Here is a 24,436-nt window from a genome sequence, read left to right as displayed (position 1 = left end):
TTATATAAATTAATGCACGGGAAACCCTTGGAAAAGTACACGACAGGGTCATCATAACTGAGAAATTTTAGCTATTTTTGTTGTTTTTATGACAGCGTCTCTGGTGTCTTAAGTCAGCCTTATTTCTGAAATATAGTTAATAGTTCCTCTTTCTTTCATGTGCAATTTAATAAATGGCTATAAAAAGATTTTCCCTAAAATTGCAAGAGTAACAATGCTGATCATCAGGTCTGCCTACTCAGAAAGGCCCAACTTCAGGCATGCCAATCTAGGTGCTCATTTGCCCACTGAAGAATCTACCTTTCCTGTAGTGATTGTGGATGCCAAGAAATAGCACAAATGTGTATTTCCCAGCGTGAAGATTGGCGAGCATCCATAAAAACATAAATCCCAAAAGCACCTAAGAAGACAGGTGGTCGATCTGATTCTCCATGGACAAAGTCCGAGAATGAGAATAATAATGTGATGGGAGGATGGGATTTTGATTGTTTTTAAAGCTAAATTATTGTTACAATAAATAAGAGAATAAATAAATAAATAAATAAATAAATAAATAAATAAATAAATAAATAAATCCAGAATTCACAGGACAAACAGAAAGGGGAAAAAAGCCAGTAACTGAGAAGGCAACTGCCAGGTTGAAAGGCTTGCCGAAGTCTCTGCAAGCTTTTATCATTGTATTGCTTTGTGACTTGCTTTGATACTCTTTTCTATAGCCCCTCTACTCTTCTGCCTAATTTTGTATACTTGCATTGAGACAAAATTATATTTTGTCCTGTCATGTCATAACTGAAGCAAAAGAATGGAATTGGTCTCAGGTGGCAGATGAGTATAGCCTTCAATCAGAAAGCAATAGAAGCTGACTTCTGGGTCTGTTGTGTTTTGCTCATTAGGAATGATGTTCCTGACATTCAGCGACATCCACTTGGCCCCTTTTTCTGATGAACAGCTCTATGTGGAACACTTCTCCAGAGCCAATTTTTGGTAATGTTCTTTTTTCCTCCCTTCCTTTCCCTTCAAAGGAAACCAGAGTTTTTAAAACTATTGCTATTTGGGGTCATATGTGTGTTGTTGGGTGGGGGGAGGCGGGGCGGCAGCAGTGAGGCACCTATCCTGTACACTGTAGAATGTTTAGCAGCATCCCTGGTCTCTACCTACTAGATGTTAGTCACATCTTCCCCCCAGAGTTGTGACAACCACAAATGCCCTCCAGACATTGCCAAATGTCCCCTTGCAGGATCACCACCAGTTGAGACCACTACTCATAAATCAGAGACAGGTGAATCAAGGAGCTGTTCATGCAATATCAAACATCCGAAAAGCTATCCTACTGCTAAAACAACATCCTCCCCTGCTTGCTGCCGTTCACCATCCATTTTTCACCATCCACTTCTTTGACTCTGGGCAATGGTTTCTGTTAGGACTTGACTTTGACAGAGAACATATCAGTCAGTACACCTGATAAATGAGTTGATCAAACCTTTATGGAGTTTTAATTGGCAGTTGGCTTTTGGGCCCACTTCACCCCTCTGAGACTGAGTTTCTTTATGTGCAAAATGGGAACTGATACAAAAGCTCCTGCCAGTTTTAAACCACCATTGCTTCCGGGATTCCTTTCTGAGAACTGGTTTTTACAAGAAGAAGGAAGGAAAGAGAATGGGAGGGAGAAAGAGAGCAGATATCATCTGTGTCGGAATGTTACATGTGTGGGAGCACAGGCATGTCCTGCATGAGGTTCAGGATCCTCAAATTTAAGGTTTGACTATGGTCTGAGGTATACAGGGCCTTATGATACAAAGAGGTCCAAAGTTGATTTCTGGGCTTTTCTCTTTGTAATCATAGAGAAGGGACAGCAAATAAGAGGTACTTTGGTTTCCAGGGCTACTAAGCTCTTTGAGGAGTGGGGTCAAATGGCTTTTCCTTTCTATTTTTTTGGCAAAATAGGCTTTCCTAGCACAGATTCAGAGCATTTTGTGGTTTTGTTGAATCTGCAATTCTGAGATTCTAAGCCACAAGCTTTCCCATGGGGGTGAATGGCTTCTTGGTGTATATATGTGTCGGGTGGGGCAGGGGAATGGTGGGGGAGCTTTTACCTTAATAATCATTGCTCTGTGAGATTATGCTGACCCTAAATGATTACATTTTTATTATGATCTCCTGAGGAAATGCAGAGATGAAAGGGTTACGAATTTTAAGCAGCAGAATAGACCAGACCAACGAACTAGAGGTTTGTCGTCCAGGCAGTCCTTGTGTGACCTTCCAATCATACTATCTGCTGCCATCTTACTAACTTGAGTATATTAATGATCACAGCGGTTTGGCTCAGTTTTCCACCACATACCAACATGCTGCTATTTGTTGCATCTAAAAATGAAAAACAGAAACAAAAATGAAAACATCATCTTCTCTAGATGTCGCTTTCCCAGTCAGCCATGGCCAACTCTCTAAGCCCCTTTCAGCAAAATTCCTCAGAAGGGTTGTCTATACTCAGTGTCCAACTCCCCCCTTCTATTTCTCACTGGAGTCATTTCTCCAAAACCACTCTTTTTGAGGTCACCAGTGCCCTGACCTCCACATTGCTAATTCCAGTGATCAGCTCTCACTTTTCAACTTATCTAATTTACTGGCATCATTTGAAACACTTTTTTTGCTTCATGATCTTTTGATTTTTCTCCTCCCTTGCTGACACTTTCTCAACCAGCTATCATTGTTACTTGTCTTCATAAGCCCCTGATGTTGGACTGCCCCAGGATGCAGTGTTTGGACCTCTTCTCTGTGCAGGCTCCCTTGGTGAGCTCACCCATTCTCGTAACTACAAATACCATCCATAGGCTAATGGTTCCCAAGTGTCCCTCTCCAGTGCAGACATATCTTCCAAACATGGTTTTTTCCTAGCAAACGTCCTCCTGGATGTTCCCCCCTTGCAGAAATTTACCATGTGCAAAATTCAACTTCTGATCTCCCAATTTCTACCCAAAACCTGCTGTACTGGTAGTTTTTCTGTCTCAATTGATAACTTTATCCTCTCCATCATTTAAGCCAAGAACTTTGAAGGCCTCTCTTTATCTCCTGAATCCAAACCATCAAGTAATTATATTGGTTCTACTTTCAAAATCTATCCAGAATCACACCAATTTTTATTATATTCACTGTTTCCTCTTTTTCTCAACACCATCATCTCTCATCTAGATTACTGCAATAGCTTCTTACCTATCTATTCTCAGCAGAGCCAAAGCCTCGCAGGAGCTTCTCCATAGTCTGGCTCCCAGTTACTCTCTAGCCTCATTTCCTACTGCCATGTTCATTTGGGTCCTGCTTCACAGGCCTGTGTGCTGATTCTCAGACACATCAGGCATGCTCCTAAGTTAGGGCCTTTGCGTTTGCAGGGTTTTTTTGTTTTGTTTTGTTTTTTCCTTTGAATACTTTTTCCTCAATGTTCATATGGTCAATTCCTTTAACTCCATAAAGTCTTTGTCAAATGCCACCTTCTCAATGAGATTTACCCTGACCATCTATTTTAAATTGCACCCATGCCATGCCCAACCCTTCTTTTTCAATTCTATATTTTTTCTGTAACAGTTACAGCATCCTAAAAGATATATAACCTGTTCCTATTATTATCTATGGTCTGTATCCCTCTTGATAAAATGTAAGCACTGGAAGGTCAGCAATGCTGTCAGTTTCCACTGGATGTATCCCAAGCACCCAGAACACTGCCTGCCACAGGGTAGGCTCTCAGTAAATGTCTCTGAATGAATAAAAACTTCAGTATGCCCAAACATGCATGAAAATAATTATTAAGATTTTAGGTGATATAGTTCCAGTTTTTCTATCCTTTCTTTACAAAAACAGAATCATAAGTACCATTTTATAGCTTGTTTTTTGTTTTTTGTTTTTTTTACTTTCACAATGCTTTGTTGACATGTTCTCACATCGTCTACATACATTTGACTGAAGAGTATTTCTTTTGTGACTCATAATTTATTAACTCAGTTTTCAATGTTGAGTATTAAATTATTTTAATTGCCATTTTAGTCCTATAGATTCCATAACAAACCACACCAAGGTTTCAATATTCTATAAGAATATAGAATCCTATAGAATTATATATCCTAAATTCTATAAGACACAACACTAAAGTGAACATCCTTTCATATAAATTTTGGTGTACGTTCTGATTATTTCCATATGATAAATTGCTAAAAGCAGAATTACTGGACCAAAAAATGTGAAGAAGGAACTTATAAAAAATTATTCTTATATATTGCCAAATTGCCCTCTAGAAAAGTTTTACCAATTAACACTTCCACCAGTGGTATTTGGGAATGTCTGCTAAGTCTTGCCCATACGGGATATGCTTTTTAAAATGCCAATTTGATTTGCAAAAAAAATGGTGGCCCGTTTATTTTTAATCTGTATTTCTTTGATAGCTGGTGCATTTGAACGATTATTTTTAGTCAACAAACACAAAAATATTTTAAAAAATATATAGTTATCAAAATTCACAGCCTTTGCTTTCCTTCTAATTCCTCTCCCTTTGTAAGGTTTCTGCATTAGTCAACTGGCATTTGGGTCTCTTGTTGCTTTGATCCAGGAAACAGGTGGTGAATGCTTGCATGATTTCTGTCAGAAGAAGCAAAGAAGTGGATATGTACGCTGGGGAGTGGTGCAAAAAATAAGTTTGGGTGAGATCTCTCAGCTGAGAGATGAAGGAACAACTAATTGGCTAAACAAGATCATCAGATGCAGTCAGTTTTCAGTCCTCACCTGATTTTCTTATTATCTGCACTTGACACAGTTGACTCTCTCTTTGCTCCACTTCTCAAGCCTGAACCTGGTTTTTCTCCTACCTTTCTGGCCCCTACTTCTCAGTCTCCTTTGCTGATTCTTCCTCATGGCCCAAATCTTTAACATTGGAGTGACTCCAGGTTTCTTTCTTACATGTCTTCCCCTTTCTGTCAACACTCACTGTCTTACTTGATCTCATTCTGTCTCTTGGCTATAAATACCGTCTTTCTGTCTACAACTCACATAGTTAGAACTCCAGCCCAGACCTCTGCCCAGAACCACAGACTTGGATGTCCAACTGGCTGTTGACAACTACACTTGGATGTCTATTGGGCATCTCAAAATTAACATGCTTAAATGTAAGCTACTGATCCTCACCATCTCTGCACTGCCCACCTTTGCAAAACAAAACACCCTTGTGTCTACTACAGTCTTGGCAATAGCCTTCTAACTTAAATCGTCTTTTTAAACCACAACCATGCTCTTGATGAAACATAATTCAGATTATATTATTTCACTGCATAAAGTCTTTTAGTGGCTTCCCTGTTTCTGCATAGTGAAAGCCCAAGTTCTCATAATAGTTGGGAAGACCGTATATGATCTAGATCCTACCCTGCTACCCCTCTGACTCTGTCTCCTGCTACTTCCTCTCTTACTCTCTCTCCCCTCTGGCCTCACTGGCTGGCCTCCTTGCTTCCCCGGAACAAACCAGGCATGCTCCTGCCTCCCTGACATTCGCTCTGCCCAAGACACAGACAATCCAGTGGCTTTTCTCACCTCCTGCAGGTCTTTGCTCACATGCCACCGTCCCAGAGAAGCCTTCTATTAATTACAAACTGCAGTCTCTTTCCTCCTGCAAGCCTGTACCACACTTCTCAACTCATTTTTCTCTATAGCATTTATCACCATATACCATGTTGTATGTTTTTACTTATTTATTGTCTATCTCCCCCATGAGACTGCAAGTTCCCTAAGTGTGGCTGCTTCGTTTACTTCTATAGCCCTGTCATCTAACCTGGCTAACGATAGTTGCTGAAGACATTTTTGATGATTAGAAGATGAATGCATTGATTTGTAAAAATTCTGTCTATATTAAGGACATTAAGACTGTCGTATTTTCTTCAGAATTTCCAGCTTGCCTTGTAATTTTATTTGTGATAGTTTTGACCACAAAACAACTTCAACTTTTTATGTAGCTGGATCTACCAATAATTATCTTTTATTGTTTCTTTATCTTCCTTTGTAATTTTTAGCCCCCCCCCCATGAATTTGGTATTAACTTCCTTTTTTAAAGTTTTTACTTTTCCATGTGACATTTTTTAAATTTTGCATTTAACTCTGAAATTCATCTTAGTATATAGTCTGCAATAACCATATAACTTTATCCTTTCCAAATAACCAATTATGAGACTCTCTCTTAGTAGACCAAATTACTACATTCTGATGCTAGTAGCAGTCACCTATAAAATTAATAATTTTCTTTTGTATGATGATTTCTTGGGCCCCATTAATTAAGGTGATGGGAAGTATCTCCTGAGAGTAAGGCTCATCATAAAGAATCGTCATGCCCAACTGTAGTTCTTCTTAATGTGATAGGTACCTCTGGCACTATTGAAAATAATTAGCTCAGGGGTTTTTTGCCAAAGCCTATAGATACAATTTTAAATGGGTTCTCATATGAAGAAAAATATATACATAGGATCAATTAAGAGGTGTAGCCAAATATTGTCAAGAAGCTTGAGACTAAACTAGACTGTTTTATTACATTTATTACAGTTATAGAACATAAAAGCATAAACAAAATAGGTAGTAGTTAAAAGCCAGATGACTCAGACTCTAGATCCAGATGGAACTATGTTTAATTCTTGGTTCTGGCAATTACCAACTGTAAAGCCTTAGCCAAGTTAATTTAATCTCTCTGAGATTAATTTCAATCCATAAATTGAAGAAGATAATTTTACCTACCTGAAGATGATGAAATTTCAGGGATGGATCCTCTACTTGTACTTTTCTACCATAGTAGCCCTTTCTTCATGGGCCAGGTTATGCATGGTGTAGGGTTCTTCCAGATGCTGAATATATCTATCCCAATTACATATTCAGGGACCAGGAAAATAATCATAGGGTTTGCATGAAACAAGTGGATACACTGTGAGATGGACTTGGTCCAAAACTCCACTTACTACCTATCCTCCATAGCCTTCACTAACCAGAGGCATTTTAGATTTTTTTGTATCAATATAAGCTCAAACTCCTTATCTAACATTTCTCAAAAAATCGAGGTATCCTTCCTTCGCCATGGTTGCTTTGTCATAGAAACCCAGGTCTCTCTGGAGAAGGAGTGAGGAATGTTTACTGTGTGTGCTTGTGGTGGCAGTGAGAGTCCTTCCTCAAGAGGACTGGGACTCTACTTAATTCTGGACCACTTGGATCTGGAATTTGGGTGAAGGACTTAATATTTCCATTGTGACAGCTGACATCATCCTTCTGCTCATGAGCTAGCCATTTTTTGTTATACAAATTGAGCACTATCCTAGCTGACTTTCCATCTGTTTTACTTCTCTAGTAACACTAGGATCTATTAACACCAAAGGTTCTTGTAGGTCAAGGTGCCCGATTGCTACTCTACCCTAGCTTGTTACACAGTAATTATGCCATTCTTGCCTAGGCCAGATAATTACTGCTTTCCTGCTCTGACATTCTGAAATGTCATTCAAATTGTGTTCATTCAGAGCACAATTTAATGGCTACATCACCTACCACCATCTTTCATCTACCAAGGACAGCTACTCTAAGGCTCTCAAAGATGCCACTGTTATCTAACCAGTTTTTCCCTATGACCTTGTAAAAGGAAAGTTTCCTGTGCTCTGACAAAATAGTCAGGTTAAATGTTCTTACGTATTCCATAGTCAATCCATCTAGCATTTGCATGTTCCTGAGCCTTCTGACCCCTTCCTCAATGCAGCAGAAGTTCTGAAATCTCAACCTCATTGACTGCAGGCCATCATGATGACCAAGTTTCAAAGTGACATCAATGGACTTTTAGGACTTCTGGTGTCTTGTTAGAACATTGAATCTTTGAGTGCCCCATTTCAATGAGTTACACTCTCTCCTCATTTACATTCTGCTCTCTTTATGGACTGAAAATCTACTGTAATACAATATTTCCTAGTTCTTAGCAGAAAATACTATTTGGCTTCTGCAGTTTTTTAGGTATGTAAATTATCTCCCTCTGGAATAGGAGTTGTGTTTACTGCTCTGGCTGTGCTTGAGTTTTTGGCCGGACAGCAATGAGAAACTATTAGCCTGAAGGCAATGAGTGATCATGAGGCAGATCTCGAAGAGAATAAAATCATCTTTCAAGGCAAAGGCTCTTGGAGAAGTTGTTGCATAGTCTTTAAGCAAGGCTGTTTTCCTCTAGTAAAAGGGGAAAGAATTCTGCCTCTGCTGGCTTGAAAGATTCAGGGGAACTGGAAAGATTTCAGGCTTCTCTGCTTTCCCCACCCAATCATCCCAACCGCTGGTCTCAGGGCCCTACCATTTCCCTGTCAAGGCCACAATTTTAATACATAAGACCTGTCAAGAGTGTATGTCCAATCTCCTCTGCAGCTCTTCTACTATTACCATTTTACTATCTTGTTTGGAGTAGGGGGATGGGGCAGTTTCAGTTCCAAAGATGTGGCTTCTACTTGTCAAATTCTATACATGATTTTCAGCACAGCAGGTCTTGGATCACCATAGAGATAGGAATTTCTTTAAATCTGCTAGAAAGCCCCTCTGGATTTCACAGTGTGTCTTAAGTTGGGAGTTGCTGCTCTGAGATTAAAATTTTCTTTTTGCAAAGCTTGCAATGCTGTCAACAGAGGCTTGCTTACTCCTCAATTCATGTAATAATCATTGCTCCAAAATTTCAAGCACACGGTTGCCATAAAGCCCAATGTTTCACCTTCTACCTTACTGCATCCTAATTAACCATCAGCAAGACCATTAGAAATTGTGATGAAAGGCTCGGCTCAATGGCTTACGCCTGTAATCCCAGCACTTTGGGAGGCCAAGGTGGGCGGATCACCTGAGGTCTGGAGTTTGAGACCAGGCTGCCCAACGTGATGAAACCCCATCTCTACTAACAAAAATTAGCTGGGTGTGGTGGCAGACACCTCTAATCCCAGTTACTTGGGAGGCTGAGGCAGAGAGAATCACTTGAACCTGGGAGGCGGAGGTTGAAGTGAGCCGAGATTATACCACTGCACTCCAGCCTGGGCAACAGAGTATATAGGTGAAGCTTATATACTACAACTTTATTAAGAAGTGTATTTCCAGTGAAACAAGAATTGGGAGAAAGAAGAATGAGGCAGGGAATGAGGAGAGTGCTGGTGCAAAAGTGCATTACCATTACGAGATCATTGGGGTGTTGCTTCACCAGCCAGAAACCTCTGTGGCCAGTGGCACCTTTGACTGAGTTTTGCTTTGTTCTGCTTACTCAGTCTGGCAGGCTGTGTTCAGCTCACACTACCAGCCTGGATCCCAGGATGCCAAGGGCAAGCCAGGTGCGGATTAGCAAGGGGTGTGTGAGCAAGCATGGGGTCCGGTCTTTGCGCATAGCCAGGCATGCCAGCTGCTGCTGCAGGACAGATAGCCCCAGCTGCCAGCAGCGGCACTGGCTCCCTGAAAGGCCACAGCTGGACAAGGCACACTACAAGCAGCTTCCACAGCTGGCACTGGGGAACACAGTAGTGCCCAAAAACTTAGAGCCTTCCAGGAACTGCAGGGCTCCAAAGAGGGAGTCACAGACTTGGCTCAAGGAGCTCCCAGGTCTGGGCTCCCCAAAGGGCTGCAGCCCTTCTCTCCTTCTTTTTGCCTGCAACATGGAGAGCAAAGGGTGTGCCTCAGCCATGTTTGTGTCACAGCTCTTTTAGCCCTGAATGGCGAGTACTGAGTTCTTGTCCTGCATACAGGAAGAATGAGGTATTCAGACAAGTGGAGGGTGAGCAAAACGATGAGGAGCTTTATTGAGAAAAACAACAGTTCAGAGGAGACCCACAGTGGGTAGCTCCTCTCTGTAGCCAGGGTGTCTGGAGGAGGGTTCAGCTCTCTTAGCAGAGAGGGTAGCTCCTCTCTGCAGCTGTTTGACCAGTTGTCTCACCATGATCCCTTCTAGTCTGGCTGAATTCCAGGTTTTTATGGGACTCAGAGGGGAGGAAGTGCGTGCTGATTGATCCACAGGTGGCTATGGGCCCGCCCAGGGAAAAGCACCGCAAGTTCCCCTCAGGGTGACTGGCCGCCCAGCCCTCAGGTTTCAGACCCTCCCTGGCTTGAAGATGAGGCTTCACTGGGGACCCAACCCCTTCTGCCCAGGAGCCTGTCTGCCTCCCGCCACTGTTCATGCCTTCATGCCAAGGGGTGCCTGCAGGCCAGTGCCAGGCTGTCCTCAGCCACCCCTAAGCCTCCCTTTCATGTTTGTCAGAGCCCAAAGTCTGCAGGAGGTCGAGGGGCAGGGGGCCGGTATGTCAGCACTGCCGCAATCATGTGCACACCTGGCCAGACTGCAACAGCGCCTGGACTCAGCCCCAACTTAAGCCGAAAATCGAAGTGGACACCAACAGCGGGGAGAAGCCAGGCAGCAGCAGCAGGAACTTCCTAACCTACAGGGGGCAAGGGGATCCTCCTAGGCCCCCAAGAATGCAGAGATGTCTGGGTCTGCAGCCACCCTACAGCAGCTGCAGCTGCACCTGCACCCTAGAAGTTCTTAATCCAACTTGGAAGGGCGGGGCTCTGGCCTGTCTCCAGGTCCCACCAGTTCCCTGGAACATGCAGCCCGGGTGGTGCTTCCTTGCAGCCTGGGGCGGGGGCTTCATGTCCTCACTGGGCCCAGGCCTGCGTCTGGAGCAGAGGTGATGTCACGAGTTCTCCCTGTGGCCCCAGTGCTCAGGGGCAGCCCCGGGACTTCCCCTCCTCCTGCTTGCTAACTCCTGTCCCTTTGAACAGTGTGTCTGGTTCACCCACTGGGCTGAAACTCTCCAATGAACAGGACACGCCCCCTGCCTCAGTACAGCCTGGCCGGCTCACGGCCATGCCTGGGGTTAGGGGGCGCCTCCAGGAGCAGATGGCAGGCGCGAGGCCTGACCATCAGGATTGCCTGGCTTGGTGGTTACCTTAATGTGGGGCACGTCCTGGAGATAACGGTCTCAGGCAGCCCCATACAGAGCCTTTTCCAGAGGCGCACGAAGTTGGCGCCATCGGCGGGTTGGGTGCAGTGGCCATGTCACTGGGCAGGTCCTCGAAGTGGGTGCCACTCCCACTTCTTGCCCTGGGCCCCTGAAGCGGGGCCCCAGGTCCACGTCTCGGGCCTGGGCCCCATGCTCCACATGCAAGCGCGGCACCGCCCTGGGCCCAGCTCTGCCTCGGGGACCCTCTCTGCCCACTTTTCTCTGCCTGACCTCGCTGCTCTCCCTCCAGCGGGTGGCTCGGCCCAGCCTCATTCCCGGGGTTCCCAGGGGTGGGTTCTCAGGGCAGCAGGTTCCGGGGGCGCTCCCAGGGACAGGCTCCAGGGGCTGCCCACCTCAGGGTACCTGAGGGCCCACGACCTACTCCTGTACCCCACTGCAGCCGGCGTCGGGGTAGCGGCTGCTTCGCACAGTCTGCTGCTGCTATTATCACCATGCTGACCACCGCCTAGTATTAAACAAGAGATTGCTGGCTCTCTCAGGACCATCTTCAAAAGATCAAATGAAGTACATCTCAGGATAGTTTATACAGGGACATAAATGAATTTATATACTGGCTTTTATCTCCTCATTTATCAAATACACATCCTGCCGACATTAACTAGCCTTCTGGGTCTTATGGCATCTCATACCCAAAGTTAACAGGGATGCCCCAGGGCAGGAGGAGAGAGGCACATTGTGCAGGCCTGGGGTGAGACATTGTTGCACTGTGCCCATGCAAGGTCAGAGGAGCCCATCCTTTGGCACAGTTGGTGCAGAACACATGGCTGAGGTTTCCAGAGACAGGTAAGAAAGATCTGGGATGGCACTTAAAAGGCGATATACCACTTAAGGAACCAAACGACATTTTCCAGTTCCCTTTTCAGAGTATTATGCATGGATAGTATGCATCTGTCATACTTGACCAGAGCAAAGCCAATTGAGTGAAATCAGGGATCCCAGCGGTGAATGGCCTCTAGTCAGTTGTTTTTTACAGAAATTGGAGGTCTGTGTTTGCAAAGGATGAGGGAAGATAAATGTATGTAGAATATTGCCACAGGCAATGAGAGCTCCCTTTTTGTTCCTTTCTACTCTGAGTCTACTAAATACCTTGTTGGCCATGGTACTACTGAGAAATATTATTTTTAAAGAAATCCATTCTACTGAGTGGACAAGCTGCTGAAGTCTACTGTGAAGGTAATGAACGATTTGTTCGTAGCCTAATTATGCATCAACCTAAATTTCCCACTGAAGTTTCTTTTGCATAGTTAGAGTTTTAGGCCTTCTGGTCATTCCCAAAAGTATATTTGACCCTGATAGTCGCTAGTTCATAGAAATACTATGAAGATCAAATAAAAATATTTCAAATTAGCATACGAGATAACCAAATTTTTTTCAGAAGTCGAGTAAACAGCACAAAATGTCACAGAGAAAGAACTTTTATAGGAATATTACCGTAACTGAAAAATCATGTCAGTATTTTCATGTGCCCCCGTCCTTATCCCATTCATATTTCAGTGATTTCTTGGTCTCTAATCATCTTTCAGTTGCCTAGTACTCATTCTTGATATGTCCTCTGCATCTCTGTTTATATCTGCAGCTCTTGAACTCATCTGGCTTTTGCTCTTAGGATAAGCCTTGATTTCTGTATTTATCTTGTTTCATAATGTTTGTCAAACTCATGGCTCTTTTATGATATTCTGCCTCAATCAAGTTCATGCCTTTTTTTATACATCCTGACTTGTGTTGTCAGGGATATGCAGTATTCCCATCCCCCGGCCCAGTTATGGGTTGTAACAATTTAGTTCAGTCCTGGTAGAACTAGGACTTCACTGAACCAGGCAAAGCTATTCTCTCAGAATTATATGTACATAGTACAGTTCATAAAGACCCATTAATTTTTTTCAATTAAGACACTTTTTGTTTTAAGTGGCCAAAAGTCACACAAGAAGTCAGTTAAGAAAAAAGAGTATTTCTGACTAATGTATCTGAAACCTAAGGATAGATTCAGCTTCTCAGACATAAATGGATTTCAAGGCACTTATATTGGATCCTGGTCTCTCTCTCTCACTCAGCTTGGCTCCATTCTTAGGTAACTTTCCCCTCATGGCAGCAATGTATTTTCTAGAGAATCTAGATTTATAGACTCATAGTTCCATCACCACTTCTCCTTTGCCACAGTTTAAACAAAAGTCATAGGCTTGACTCTCGTTGGGTCACAAGCTTAACCCTAAGTCTATCACCAAGGCTAGGGTGATAAGACACTGTGACTGGCTGAGACTGAGCCACATGTTGAAAGCATAGTCAAGACCACCTAAACCACAAGAACTGTGAGTAAGAAAGAGATCCCTAACAGAAAAATCTGGTGCTGTTACTGCAAGGGCAGCCATTCGCTAGGTAGAACAGACCTGAGATAACCATCACAGTTGCCTTGACTGATTCATTCTTCCTTCCAATATGGCTTTCATAGGTCCAATTCTTAGGCCAACCACTATAATATCTAGATTTAGCTTGACACACCTGAGAATGCTCCACAGATTGCTTTACAGAATCACAGACTTTCCCTTACTTTTTACCAAAGAGCCATGGTCTGAAATGCACCTGTTTTCCCCTCTCATTTATACTAAAAAAAAAAAAAAAAAAAAAAAAAAAGATTACAAATACAAAAAAGTATCTAACCATAGCATATGGGAAATACAAGCCACACTGCTTTGCTGGTGTTTAAACCAGTAAAATCAGAGACATAATGAGCACACATCTTTGCACAGATACCACTTTCCACAGTGGTTGATGTGCCTGCAGTTGGCTGGAGTGGAAAATTATATCAAATTGAAATCACAGTGAGAGATCACCTCACACCCTTCAGGATGGCTATTATTGAAAAAAATAAGACAAGTGTTGGTGAGTATGTGGAGAAAGTGGAACCCTCGTGCATTGTTAACGGGAATGAAAAATTGTACAGCTGCTATGAAAAAATATATGTAGGTTATTCAAAAATTTAAAAATAAAACTACCATATGATTCAGCAATCCCACTTTTGGGTATTTATCCAAAAGAATTGAAATCAGGATCTTTAAGAGATGTTAGTACTCCTATATTCATTGCAGCACTATTCACAATCGCCAAGATATGGAAACAGCCTAAGTGTCCATCAACAGATGAATGGATTTTAAAAATGTGGTATGTACATACAGTGGAATATATTTTGCCTTAAAAAGAAGGCAGATGCAGCCATGAAAAAGAATGAGGTCATGTGTTTTGTGGGAATATGGACGGAGCTAGAGGCTATTATCCTTAGTAAACTAATGCAGGAACAGAAAACCAAACACTGCATATTCTCACTGATAAGTGGGAGCTAAATGATGAGAACTTATGAACACAAAGAAGGAAACAACGGACACTGAGGTCTGCTTGAGGGTGGAGGGTTGTGGGGAGAGGAACAGAAAAGATAACTATTGGTTACTGCACTTAATTCACAAGTGATGAAATAATCCGTACAACGAACACTCATGACATGAGTTTACCTGTGTAATGAACATTCACATGTACCTCCAAACCTAAAATGAAAGTTTAAAAAAAAATCATACAGGAAACATTGTCAAATATTAAAAACAGAAGGCAGAACATGGCAACCTGTCTGTAACATGTGACAATATAGATGAACCTTGAGGACATTATTCTAAATGAAATAAGCCAGTCACGGAAAGACAAATACTGCTTGATCCCATGTGTATGAGGTATTTAAAATAGTCAAGTTTATAGACTCAAAGAGTGGAATGCTGATTACCAGCAGCTGGAGGAAACATGGAGCATTACTAATCAATGAGCATAAAGTTTTAGTCAAGCATGATAAAAATAAGTAGAGCTCTGCTGTACAACGTTGTACCTATAGTCAAAAATAATGTATCGTAACTCAAAGATTTGGTAAGAGAGTAGATCTTACAAGTGTTTTTGCCACAATTAACACATAAAATAACCATATAGAATTTAATTTTAGAAGAAGTTTGTCAAAAACAACCAAGCCTCAAGTCCTGCTGTATACAAGGAACGTATAAGAAATCAAATAAAGATGCAATTTATTCCTAGACACACACCCTTCTCCTACTAGGAACTCCCAACCATACTCCTATGCCACATTTTCAACCTTCTTTGTGGCTGTAGTGACATTTTTGAATCTTTGCTTTTGTTTCCTAGTTCTTGGGGTTACATACGTCTCCCATCAGGTTAGTGTACACTTGGTTGTTAATTCTGGTAGAGCACAGCACATTAAGACACAAAAGTTGCTTAACTGTCAAACAGCACAACCTGGATTCCCCTCCCCCAACACCATCCCACTTCTCTCTCTCTGTCATTTATCTTCTACCTTCCTTCTTCTTTTTTTTTTTTACAAAGGAAGAAAACTTCTTAATGGGGATGAGCAGCTTTTTTGTCAGAATAGAATAAAGACAAGATTCTTCTTAAAGTGTCTGATTTATATGAACTGTATTTTTAGGCGTTTCCAGATGTTGCATGCATTATGGTTGTGGTGTTGGTAAATGTGAAGGATTTCCCACATGAAGAATGATAGGAATTGGGAACGTGAACTCAGGAGAAAAAAAACACCCAGACTCTCTCTCTTATGTGCTCATAAAGACACCCTAAATTAACTTAGAAAATAGAAGCCACAGCTGATGTAAACAATGGAAACTATCCCTAGCTCCCCATTCAACAGATGAGTTGCCTGATCAATCTCCCTGACCCCCTGACACACACGATGTATCTCAGGAGACCAAAAGAGATGCCAGATTTTATCCGCTTTAATTATTTTATGATGCATTGCAGAAGGATATTTAAAATTTCTAAGAATTAGAAATATGAAATATGGTCCAGCCAGAATTTTTTTAAAAACCCAGGCAGTGGGCTCTTTGCCCACAGCTTTCCATCTGCCCCAGAAATGGTGCCCATCTGCACCACACTGTTTGTGGCTTATGGGTTTTAATTGGTACTGAACATGCAAAGCAAATGGCACAGACGCATCATCCTCTTTGAGAGCTGAGGTGGTATTCAGTGGATAGACGGAAGTTTTCAATTCAGTCATGCCATGTGGAGGACTGTCTTTGCCCTTGGAGTTTTCTTTTTGGCCAATAATCTTTTTGGCCAAGAATCTACCTGGTCAAGAATCTAGAACAACTAACTTAGTACCCAACCCTGGTTGCACTTCAGAATCACCTGTTTAGCTGTGGAAATAAACAGGCACTAGGGCTATCCCTAGATCAAATGTATCACAGTTCAGAGGCATCAGTACTTTTAAAAATTTTCCAATAAAGTCTAAAAACCATAGTTTTCTAAGGTATTGAAAAATTTTCTTTCTGTCTCTCCCTCCTTCTCCCCCTCCCTCTCCTTCTCTCATTCTTTCCCTCATCTCCTTTTCTTCCTCCCTCCTTCAAATATAAGTTTGGTGCAAAAGTAATGGCAAAACCTGCAACTCCTTTTGCATCAACCTAGTAATAGGCTGTTGTGACATGATTATTTCCCCAAGAACACTCCCATTGTCATTCTAACTGTTAAAGCCATTTAAATCTACAGTGTTCTATTTCCAGACATTTTCTAGGATTATAGGAAGCTTGTTTTCAATATATGTGTTTATAAAATGATGTGAAGCGCTATTTGGCTTTACCAGTGGGCCAGCTTGGCTCTGGCCCTTGGTAGAAGCAGAAGATTAGGAACTGAGTGATGAAGCTGAAGAAACTTGGACAAATGACTTTTCCCATTTCCTCTTCATTGTCATTGATGCCTGTACCCACATATAGGGCCATTTAGAGTACCAAGCCCTCCAGTTCATTCCAGTTCATTCACTGATTAATTTATTCATTAAATAAATAAATGTGGACAGATCTTTTTCACCCTAACAATATTCCTGGCCCCATGCTAAGTGTTAAGTATACTCTGATGAATAAGAAAATTCTTCTGCTTTTAAGTGAATGAAGCATAGATACTTAATCGTAACACAAGGTTTTGCATTCTTAAATGGAAATATTTGAGTACAGTCTTTTTTTATTATACTTTGTGTTCTGGGGTACATGTGCAGAACATGCAGGTTTGTTACATAAGTATACATGTGCCATGGTGATTTGCTGCACCCATCAACCCCCGTCATCTACATTAGATATTTCTCCCAATGCTATCCCTCCCCCTACCTCCCACCCCCTGACAGGCTCCTGTGTGTGATATTCCCCTCCCTGTGTCCATGTGTTCTCACTGTCCAAATCGCACTTATGAGAACATGTGGTGTTTGGTTTTCTGTTCTTGTGTTAGTTTGCTGAGAATGATGGTTTCCAGCTTCATCCACATCCCTGCAAAGGACATGAACTCATCCTTTTTTATGGATGCATAGTATTCCATGGTGTATATGTGCCACATTTTCTTTATTCAGTCTATCATTGATGGGCGTTTGGGTTGGTTCCAAGTCTTTGCTATTGTGAACAGTGCCACAATAAACATGCATGTGCATATGTCTTTATAGTAGAATGGTTTATTAATCCTTTGGGTGTATACCCAGTAATGGGATTGCTGGGTCAAATGGTATTTCTAGTTCTAGATCCTTGAGGAATCACCACACTGTCTTCCACAATGTTTGAACCAATTTACACTCCCACCAACAGTGTAAAAGCATTTCTGTTTCTCCACATCCTCTCCATCATCTGTTGTTTCCTGACTTTTTAATGATCACCATTCTAACTGGCATGAGATGGTATCTCATTGTGGTCTTGATTTGCATTTCTCTAATGACCAGTGATGATGAGCTTTTTTTCATAAGTTTGCTGGCTGATAAATGTCTTCTTTTGAGAAGTGTCTGTTCATATCCTTTGCCCACTTTTCGATGGGGTTGTTTTTTTCTTGTAAATTTGTTTAAGTTCTTTGTAAATTCTGGATATTAACCCTTTGTCAGATGGATAGATTGCAAAATATTCTCTCATTCTTCAGGTTGCCTGTTCACTCTGATGATAGTTTCATTTGCTGTGCAGAAGTTCTTTAGTTTAATTAGATCCCATTTGTCAATTTTGGCTTTTGTTGCTATTGCTTTTGGTGTTTTAGTCATGAGGTCTTTGCTCATGCCTATGTCCTGAATGGTACTGCCTAGGTTTTCTTCTAGGGCTTTTATGGTTTTAGGTCTTACGTTTAAGCCTTTCATCCATCTTGAGTTAATTTTTGTATAAGGTATAAAGAAGGGATCCAGTTTCAGCTTTCTGCATATGGCTAGGCAGTTTTCCCAACGTTTATTAAACAGGGAATCCTTTCTCCATTGCTTGTTTTTGTCAGATTTGTCAAAGACCAGATAGCTGTAGATGTGTGGTGTTATTTCTGAGGCCTCTGTTCTGTTCCATTGGTCTGTATATCTGTTTTGGTGCCAGTACCATGCTCTTTTGGTTACTATAGCCTTGTAATAAAGTTTCAAGTCAAGTAGCATGATGCCGCCAACTTTCTTCTTTTTGCTTAGGATTGTACTGGCTATGTGGGCTCCTTTTTTGTTCCATGTGAAATTTAAAGTAGTTTTTTCCAATTCTGTGAAGAAAGTCAATGGTAGTTGATGGGGATAGCATTGAGTCTGTAAATTACTTTTAGCACCATGGCCATTTTAATGATATTGACTTTTCCTATCCATGAGCATGGAACGTTTTTCCATTTGTTTGTGTCCTCTCTTATTTCCTTGAGTAGAGGTTTGTTGTTCTCCTTGAAGAGGTCCTTCACATCCCTTGTAAGTTGTTTTCCTAGGTATTTTATTCTCTTTGCAGCAATTGTGAATGGGAGTTCGACAAAATTCAACAGCCCCTCCTGCTAAAAACTCTCAATAAACTAGGTGTTCATAGAACGTATCTCAAAATAATAAGAGCTATTTATGACAAACCCACAGCCAATATCATACTGAATGGGCAAAAGCTGGGAACATTCTCTTTGAAAACCGGCACAAGACAAGGATGCCCTCTCTCACCGCTCCTATTCAACATAGTATTAGAAGTTCTGGCTAGGGCAATCAGGCAAGAGAAATAAATCAAGGGTATTCAATTAGGAAAAGAGGAAGTCAAATTGTCTCTGTTTGCAGATGACATGATTGTATATTTAGAAAACTCCATCGTTTCAGCCCAAAATCTCCGTAAGCTGATACGCAACTTTAGCAAAGTCTCAGGAACAAGATTAACTTGCAAAAATCACAAGCATTCCTATACACCAATAACAGTGAGCCGAGTCTTAAAGACTAAATAGGAATTAACAGGGCAAAAAAGGAAAAGGGGCATTCTGGGTAGAGGGGAAAACAACCAAAATCTCAGAGGTGAGAAATTGTACAATCCCTATAAGAATGTGTGAGTGTTCAATGGGGCTCAAGTTTGGCTTGCATGTTGAGGAATGGCTGCTGACTAAGAGCATCAGGCTGCTCTCTTCACTGCTGCCTGTGAGCGCATTTGAGGCTTTCACTTTTGATATAGAGCCTCACTTTGGATGATCCTTTCAACAAAATCTAACTGCACCCTAATTTTTTATGTTTATTCCATGTTTCTGTGGTTTTTTTTTTCTTTCTTCCCTACAGGCTGGTGGGTATTGCGTTTGGGGAGGGTGAGGACTGATGAATTGAGTTCCCATTTGATTTACAGACTATACAGCACACATAAAACACACCCTTACTAGGGAATCTTAATGAGGGATACAGGCTTTCAACCTCTAGTGACAAGGTTGCCAAACCTTTCCTGGGTTTGGGCCTGGGAATCTGAATTCTTAATAAGCTCCCCAAAGTAAACCCAGTGAGATTGGACAGCACTTCCCTAGTGCCCAGTGCTGATCTGAGAAGGTACATTTAGGGCATACTAGCTAACACTTATCTAGTAGTAACAAATGCCAGGAATCATTCAAAGTGCTTTTCAAAAATTAACTCAACCCTCATAAGAACCCTATAAGGCAAGCTTGTAACTATGTCCATTTTGGAGATAAGGAAACTGGTGCACAGAGTTCAAATGACTTGTCTGAATTACACAGCTAGTCAGTGGCAGAACTGGAATCAAAGCTACTCTGATTTCATTCCCTAGATTGCTTTCCTAAATTTTCAAGGCCGTTAGCCAAGCTGATACGAAATACCTGCTATGCTCCAGGCACAGTCTATATTGCAGCAGATACATAAAAGTATTAGGTCGGTGCAAAAGTAACTGGGGTTTTTGCTATTACTTTTAATGGCAAAAACCACAATCACTTTTGCACCAATCCAATACAACAGAGCCAGTGGTGTGCTGGTGAACACGTTATATCTGGTTCTCTGGGTGGGGGGAGGGGTGGAGATATGATATGTAATGCTTGTCAGTTTCTATGGTTCAGATGTCACTGACCATGGAATTGGGAAGAAATGTGCACAGTGGGCTCTGATAAGCTGTTATGAGCTGGCTCCAGATCACCACATGATACATCCCCTGCTCACTTTTGACTTGCTGCCTGGTGTCAGCTATCACAACAAATGCCATCATGAAGGTACCAGCCAGTGGCTAGGGAAGAACAGAGAAGGAAAATCTATTTTCTCAAACAGCAGGAGTGTCAAGTGGCTTTGGAGAGCTAAAATCGTGCTCTTGGTTGCGATAGTGGGAGGACCAAGGAAACTGCATTTCAGCACTTGAACAGCACAGCACAGAGCCAGGAGCCACCCATTGAGGGAGATCAAGGGTAGGAGCTCAAAGGCCTTCCTGGCCCCAAATATCCTTCTTGATAATCTCCTTACAAATTTATTTACTTGTTTAGAGACACAGTCTCACTCTGTCACCCATGCTGGGGTGCAGTGGCATGATCTTGGCTCACTACCACGTCCGCCTCCCAGGTTCAAGTAATTCTCCTGCCTCAGCCTCCCAAGTAGCTGGGACTATAGGTGCCTGCCACCACGCATGGCTAATTTTTGTAATTTTAGTAAAGATGAGGTTTCACCATGTTGCCCAGGCTTGTCTCGAACTCCTGAACTCAAGTGATCCTCCCACCTCAGCCTCCCAAAGTGCTGGGATTACAGGGATGAGCCCAATTTATTTCAACTCAACTTGTTTTCCCCTTCTTTCTCTCCCAACCCCATGTCAAATACAGGTCTGCAAATTTTCTAGGGAGAATTTCCTGCCACACCCTATAGACCAGCTGCCCTTCACATGTGCAAACATTCTCCCCAGGGCTAACGCAGAGGACCCATGAGGCAGCCTCATAGCACATAACAGCTATGGGGGGCCTGGGGACTCAGATGACAGACAAGATGCATGGTGAGTTTTTTGTGATATTTTAGGTACCAGCAATGTTTCTACGGGGTCAATCTGTCCAGTCTCCGGGGTGCAGCAGTGGATGAATACTTCAGGCAGCCAATAGTAGTAAGTGTGCTCTCTTTTCAGGGTTTCTCCCGTGTTTATGTATTGATTCATTCACTCACTCATTCATTCACTGGCGTGCACTGCGCTGCCAGATTCTGTGCTAAGCCATCACAGAATAGGAGAAAGAGTTCCCTAGAGCACTGTGTGTTCAAGTCTTCCAGCTCTAATCTCCTCCATCAATTAAGAAAATCATCAGAGAATGATACTATTGAAAGCGAGGAAATTTTTAAACTACCTTTCAGTAAGTAACTTCTAGTTCCCCACTGCCCTGACCCACCCCATACACAACTCAGCCCTTAACATTTGTTCAATAATTCACATCCTCCCATTCATTCTAGTGGCCCAAAACATAGTAGAAGAGCAAGCATTATATAACAGCTTAGAGCAGGAGCTTTGCCGTTAATCAGATTTAAATTTCAGCCATGGCCCCATTTTGCTGTGTAACCTTGGAAAACTTTAAGTTTGCATCATCTGAAATTCTTTCAGTTGTAAGTAGAAGAAAAATCAAATTGGCTTAAGCTAAAATTGAATGACTGTCTTTCAAAAATTACAAAGCCTAGAGACAGAGTTTGCTTCTGGGACGTGTTGCAGGAGCTCCAAAAATGTCACCAGGATGTGATTTTTCTATCCTTATCAATTATCTCCACTTCCTCTGATTTAACACTTTTCCTAGACAGGCTTTCCCTTCATGGTAACAAGATGGCTACAGAAACTCAAGCCTCTGCTTTTTACGACTCTAAATTCCACAGGAGAGCCTGCCTTTTCCTAATAACTTAAGCCAAAAGCTCCAGATTTAGTTTAGGTAGTTTAGTTAGGTTATCCTACCTTGGATTATGTGCTCATCTATGAACCAATCACTGTCTTCAGGGGAAAAGTAGTGCTCTGACTTCCCGATCTGGGGTCATATACCACATCTTTTACCGAGGGTATACTAAGTTCATATGGAACTTTTTGGACAGAATGTGGAGAAGAGATAAACCCACACTGCTAAATAAATTCTGGATAGTCAGAAACACACACACACCGACACACACACACACACACACACACACACACACACACACACACACACCCCAAATGCCTGCTCCAGAGATTTTTAAAGAGTAAATGATACATCCTAGTAAAGCCCTTAGCACTTAGTAAAGCATGAAAAGCACTCAGTGCTTAATATAGTAGGTACTCATTTTTTATTGTTTTTATTGTTAACATTTTTCTCATTAAGTTCATGCTTTCTAAATTCTACCTCCTGATGACTTAAAATTACAGAAGAAAAGCTAGACTGCAAATTTCCTTGAGCTCAGTTTATCTTGGCAGAAAGGCAACATCTTTGATTTTTTCACCCAAGGACACATTCCATGTTAGGATTTTGATGGCTCAAACAGTCAAATACACAGTAAACTTTATGAATGCGGAAGAGGAAGATCTACACAGGTTTTGTGCAAATCAGTGTTGCTCTTGATGTTTAAAATCTTCTCTCTACATCTCCCACCCACAAAACTTCATTGCAGACTTTTGCTACTCACCCAGGGGAGAGATTTTAGATATCGGTCACATATGGGAATGATGTGTCAGTATTCGTTTCATTTATTGCTAAATAAAGATAATGATGTTTCCTTCCTAGGATATTATCCCCATTTTATAGACGACACATAGGAGGCAAAGTGGAATGATAGGTTGCATGAAGTCACAGAATTAAAAATTATATTAATTGGAACTAGGATTTGAACCCTTCAGAAGGCTCCAAAGTCTGGGCTTTTAGCCACTCTGCTTTGTGCCTCTAAAGTGACAGCATATATGTGAATGCACTTAGGCCAGTGAATGTGTTAAGGACAAGCAAAGAGCTACAACTTGTTAGGTGCTTTCTCCATACTAGGCACCGTGCTAAGTGTTTTAGAGGCACCAGCTGATTTTTAAAGAGGACACTCAATAAATGTTCATTTCTGTCCTCTTCCCCTCCACTTGAAAAGACTCTGAAATGAGGATTCCTACCTTGACTTGGCTCCATTTTTTTAGATGGTGGTGTGAATCCTTTTGGGGTGACCTTTCACTAATATTTTGTCTTTTTCTCCCTTAGAAAATTAATAGTCATATTTGTTTTCTGGACAAGAAAGTTAAGACTTAGCCAGGGTGAGAATTTAGAAGGTGCATCTGGCTAATGAAAAAATCATCCATCTTGATATAATGATGCACAAAGGGTGTGCTGGATGTTAGGATAGGCCAGAACATGCTGCAGTAACAAAAAGAAACCTCAGTGGCTTCTAATAACACAGGTGTCTTGTTTTCTACACAATGTATCCATCATGCACCAGCTTTAGCTCTACCATGCATTACCCACACCAGTAATTGAGCCAGTGTAGCAGCTTCTATCTGAAATGATGCTGGTCACTCAGGAGAAAGAATGAGTATGTTAAAGTATGAAAGGACAATGAAAGCTTCTGGCTGGAAATGGCACAAGTCACTTCTGTTCACATTTGATCAGTCGAAGCAAGTCACGTGGCAGTACCTGAGCTCAAGTGGGTGGAAAACTGCAATCCTACCATATGCTCAGAGCAAGAGAAATGGCATTTGCAAACGACTCTAATAACTACCAAAGATCCAGAAAAAAAATCGACTTTGATTAGCTTTATTTATTGCTCTGAACTACCTCCTGAATCCTAGGGAATATTTTAAAAATTATGTCTATGTGGGTTTTCCACCAATGTCATTCATTCATTTGTGCATCAATTCAGCAAATGTTTATTGAGATTGTACTATGTGCCAGGTACTGTGGTGGTGCTAGCACATGTATGGAAAGTAATTTTTAAAGTTTCTATTCTTCAGGAGCTCATACTTTATCTAGGGAGATGCAAAACATGAAAAGAAATAATAACAGTCAAGACCGATAAATTCAATGTGCCAAGTACAATGGAAAACTCTAGAAATATTTTGTTTTCAGCAGAGTGAAGGAAGGTAAGTCTTTGGGGACACCATGAATACAGAGAACATACAACCTCCTCTGAAAACTTCTAAAGCACTTCAGAAAATCCAACTCCTCGGAGTGATACAGCCCCAGCAATGAGCCAATAATTATGAATTACTCTAAAATTTGCA

At 41.7% G+C, this 24,436-nt stretch overlaps 1 protein-coding gene across 1 annotated transcript in view; it reads left to right on the top strand.

Annotated features, from left to right (window-relative positions):
* Nucleotides 1-24,436, top strand: part of LOC104682262 (histone-arginine methyltransferase CARM1-like) — a gene marked incomplete at its 3' end in the record, with an annotated part of 174,201 nt that overhangs the window by 136,590 nt on the left and 13,175 nt on the right. The window contains 3 exon segments of the mRNA XM_030919179.1: nt 894-984; nt 21,265-21,346; nt 22,692-22,777. Coding sequence (XP_030775039.1) covers nt 894-984; nt 21,265-21,346; nt 22,692-22,777 — 259 coding nt within the window.

This window comes from Rhinopithecus roxellana, chromosome 16 (assembly GCF_007565055.1).
Source record: "Rhinopithecus roxellana isolate Shanxi Qingling chromosome 16, ASM756505v1, whole genome shotgun sequence".
In the NCBI taxonomy this organism is placed as follows: Eukaryota; Metazoa; Chordata; class Mammalia; order Primates; family Cercopithecidae; genus Rhinopithecus; species Rhinopithecus roxellana.
Note: the sequence above shows the minus strand (reverse complement) of the source record. Positions and strands in the feature narration are given on the sequence as shown.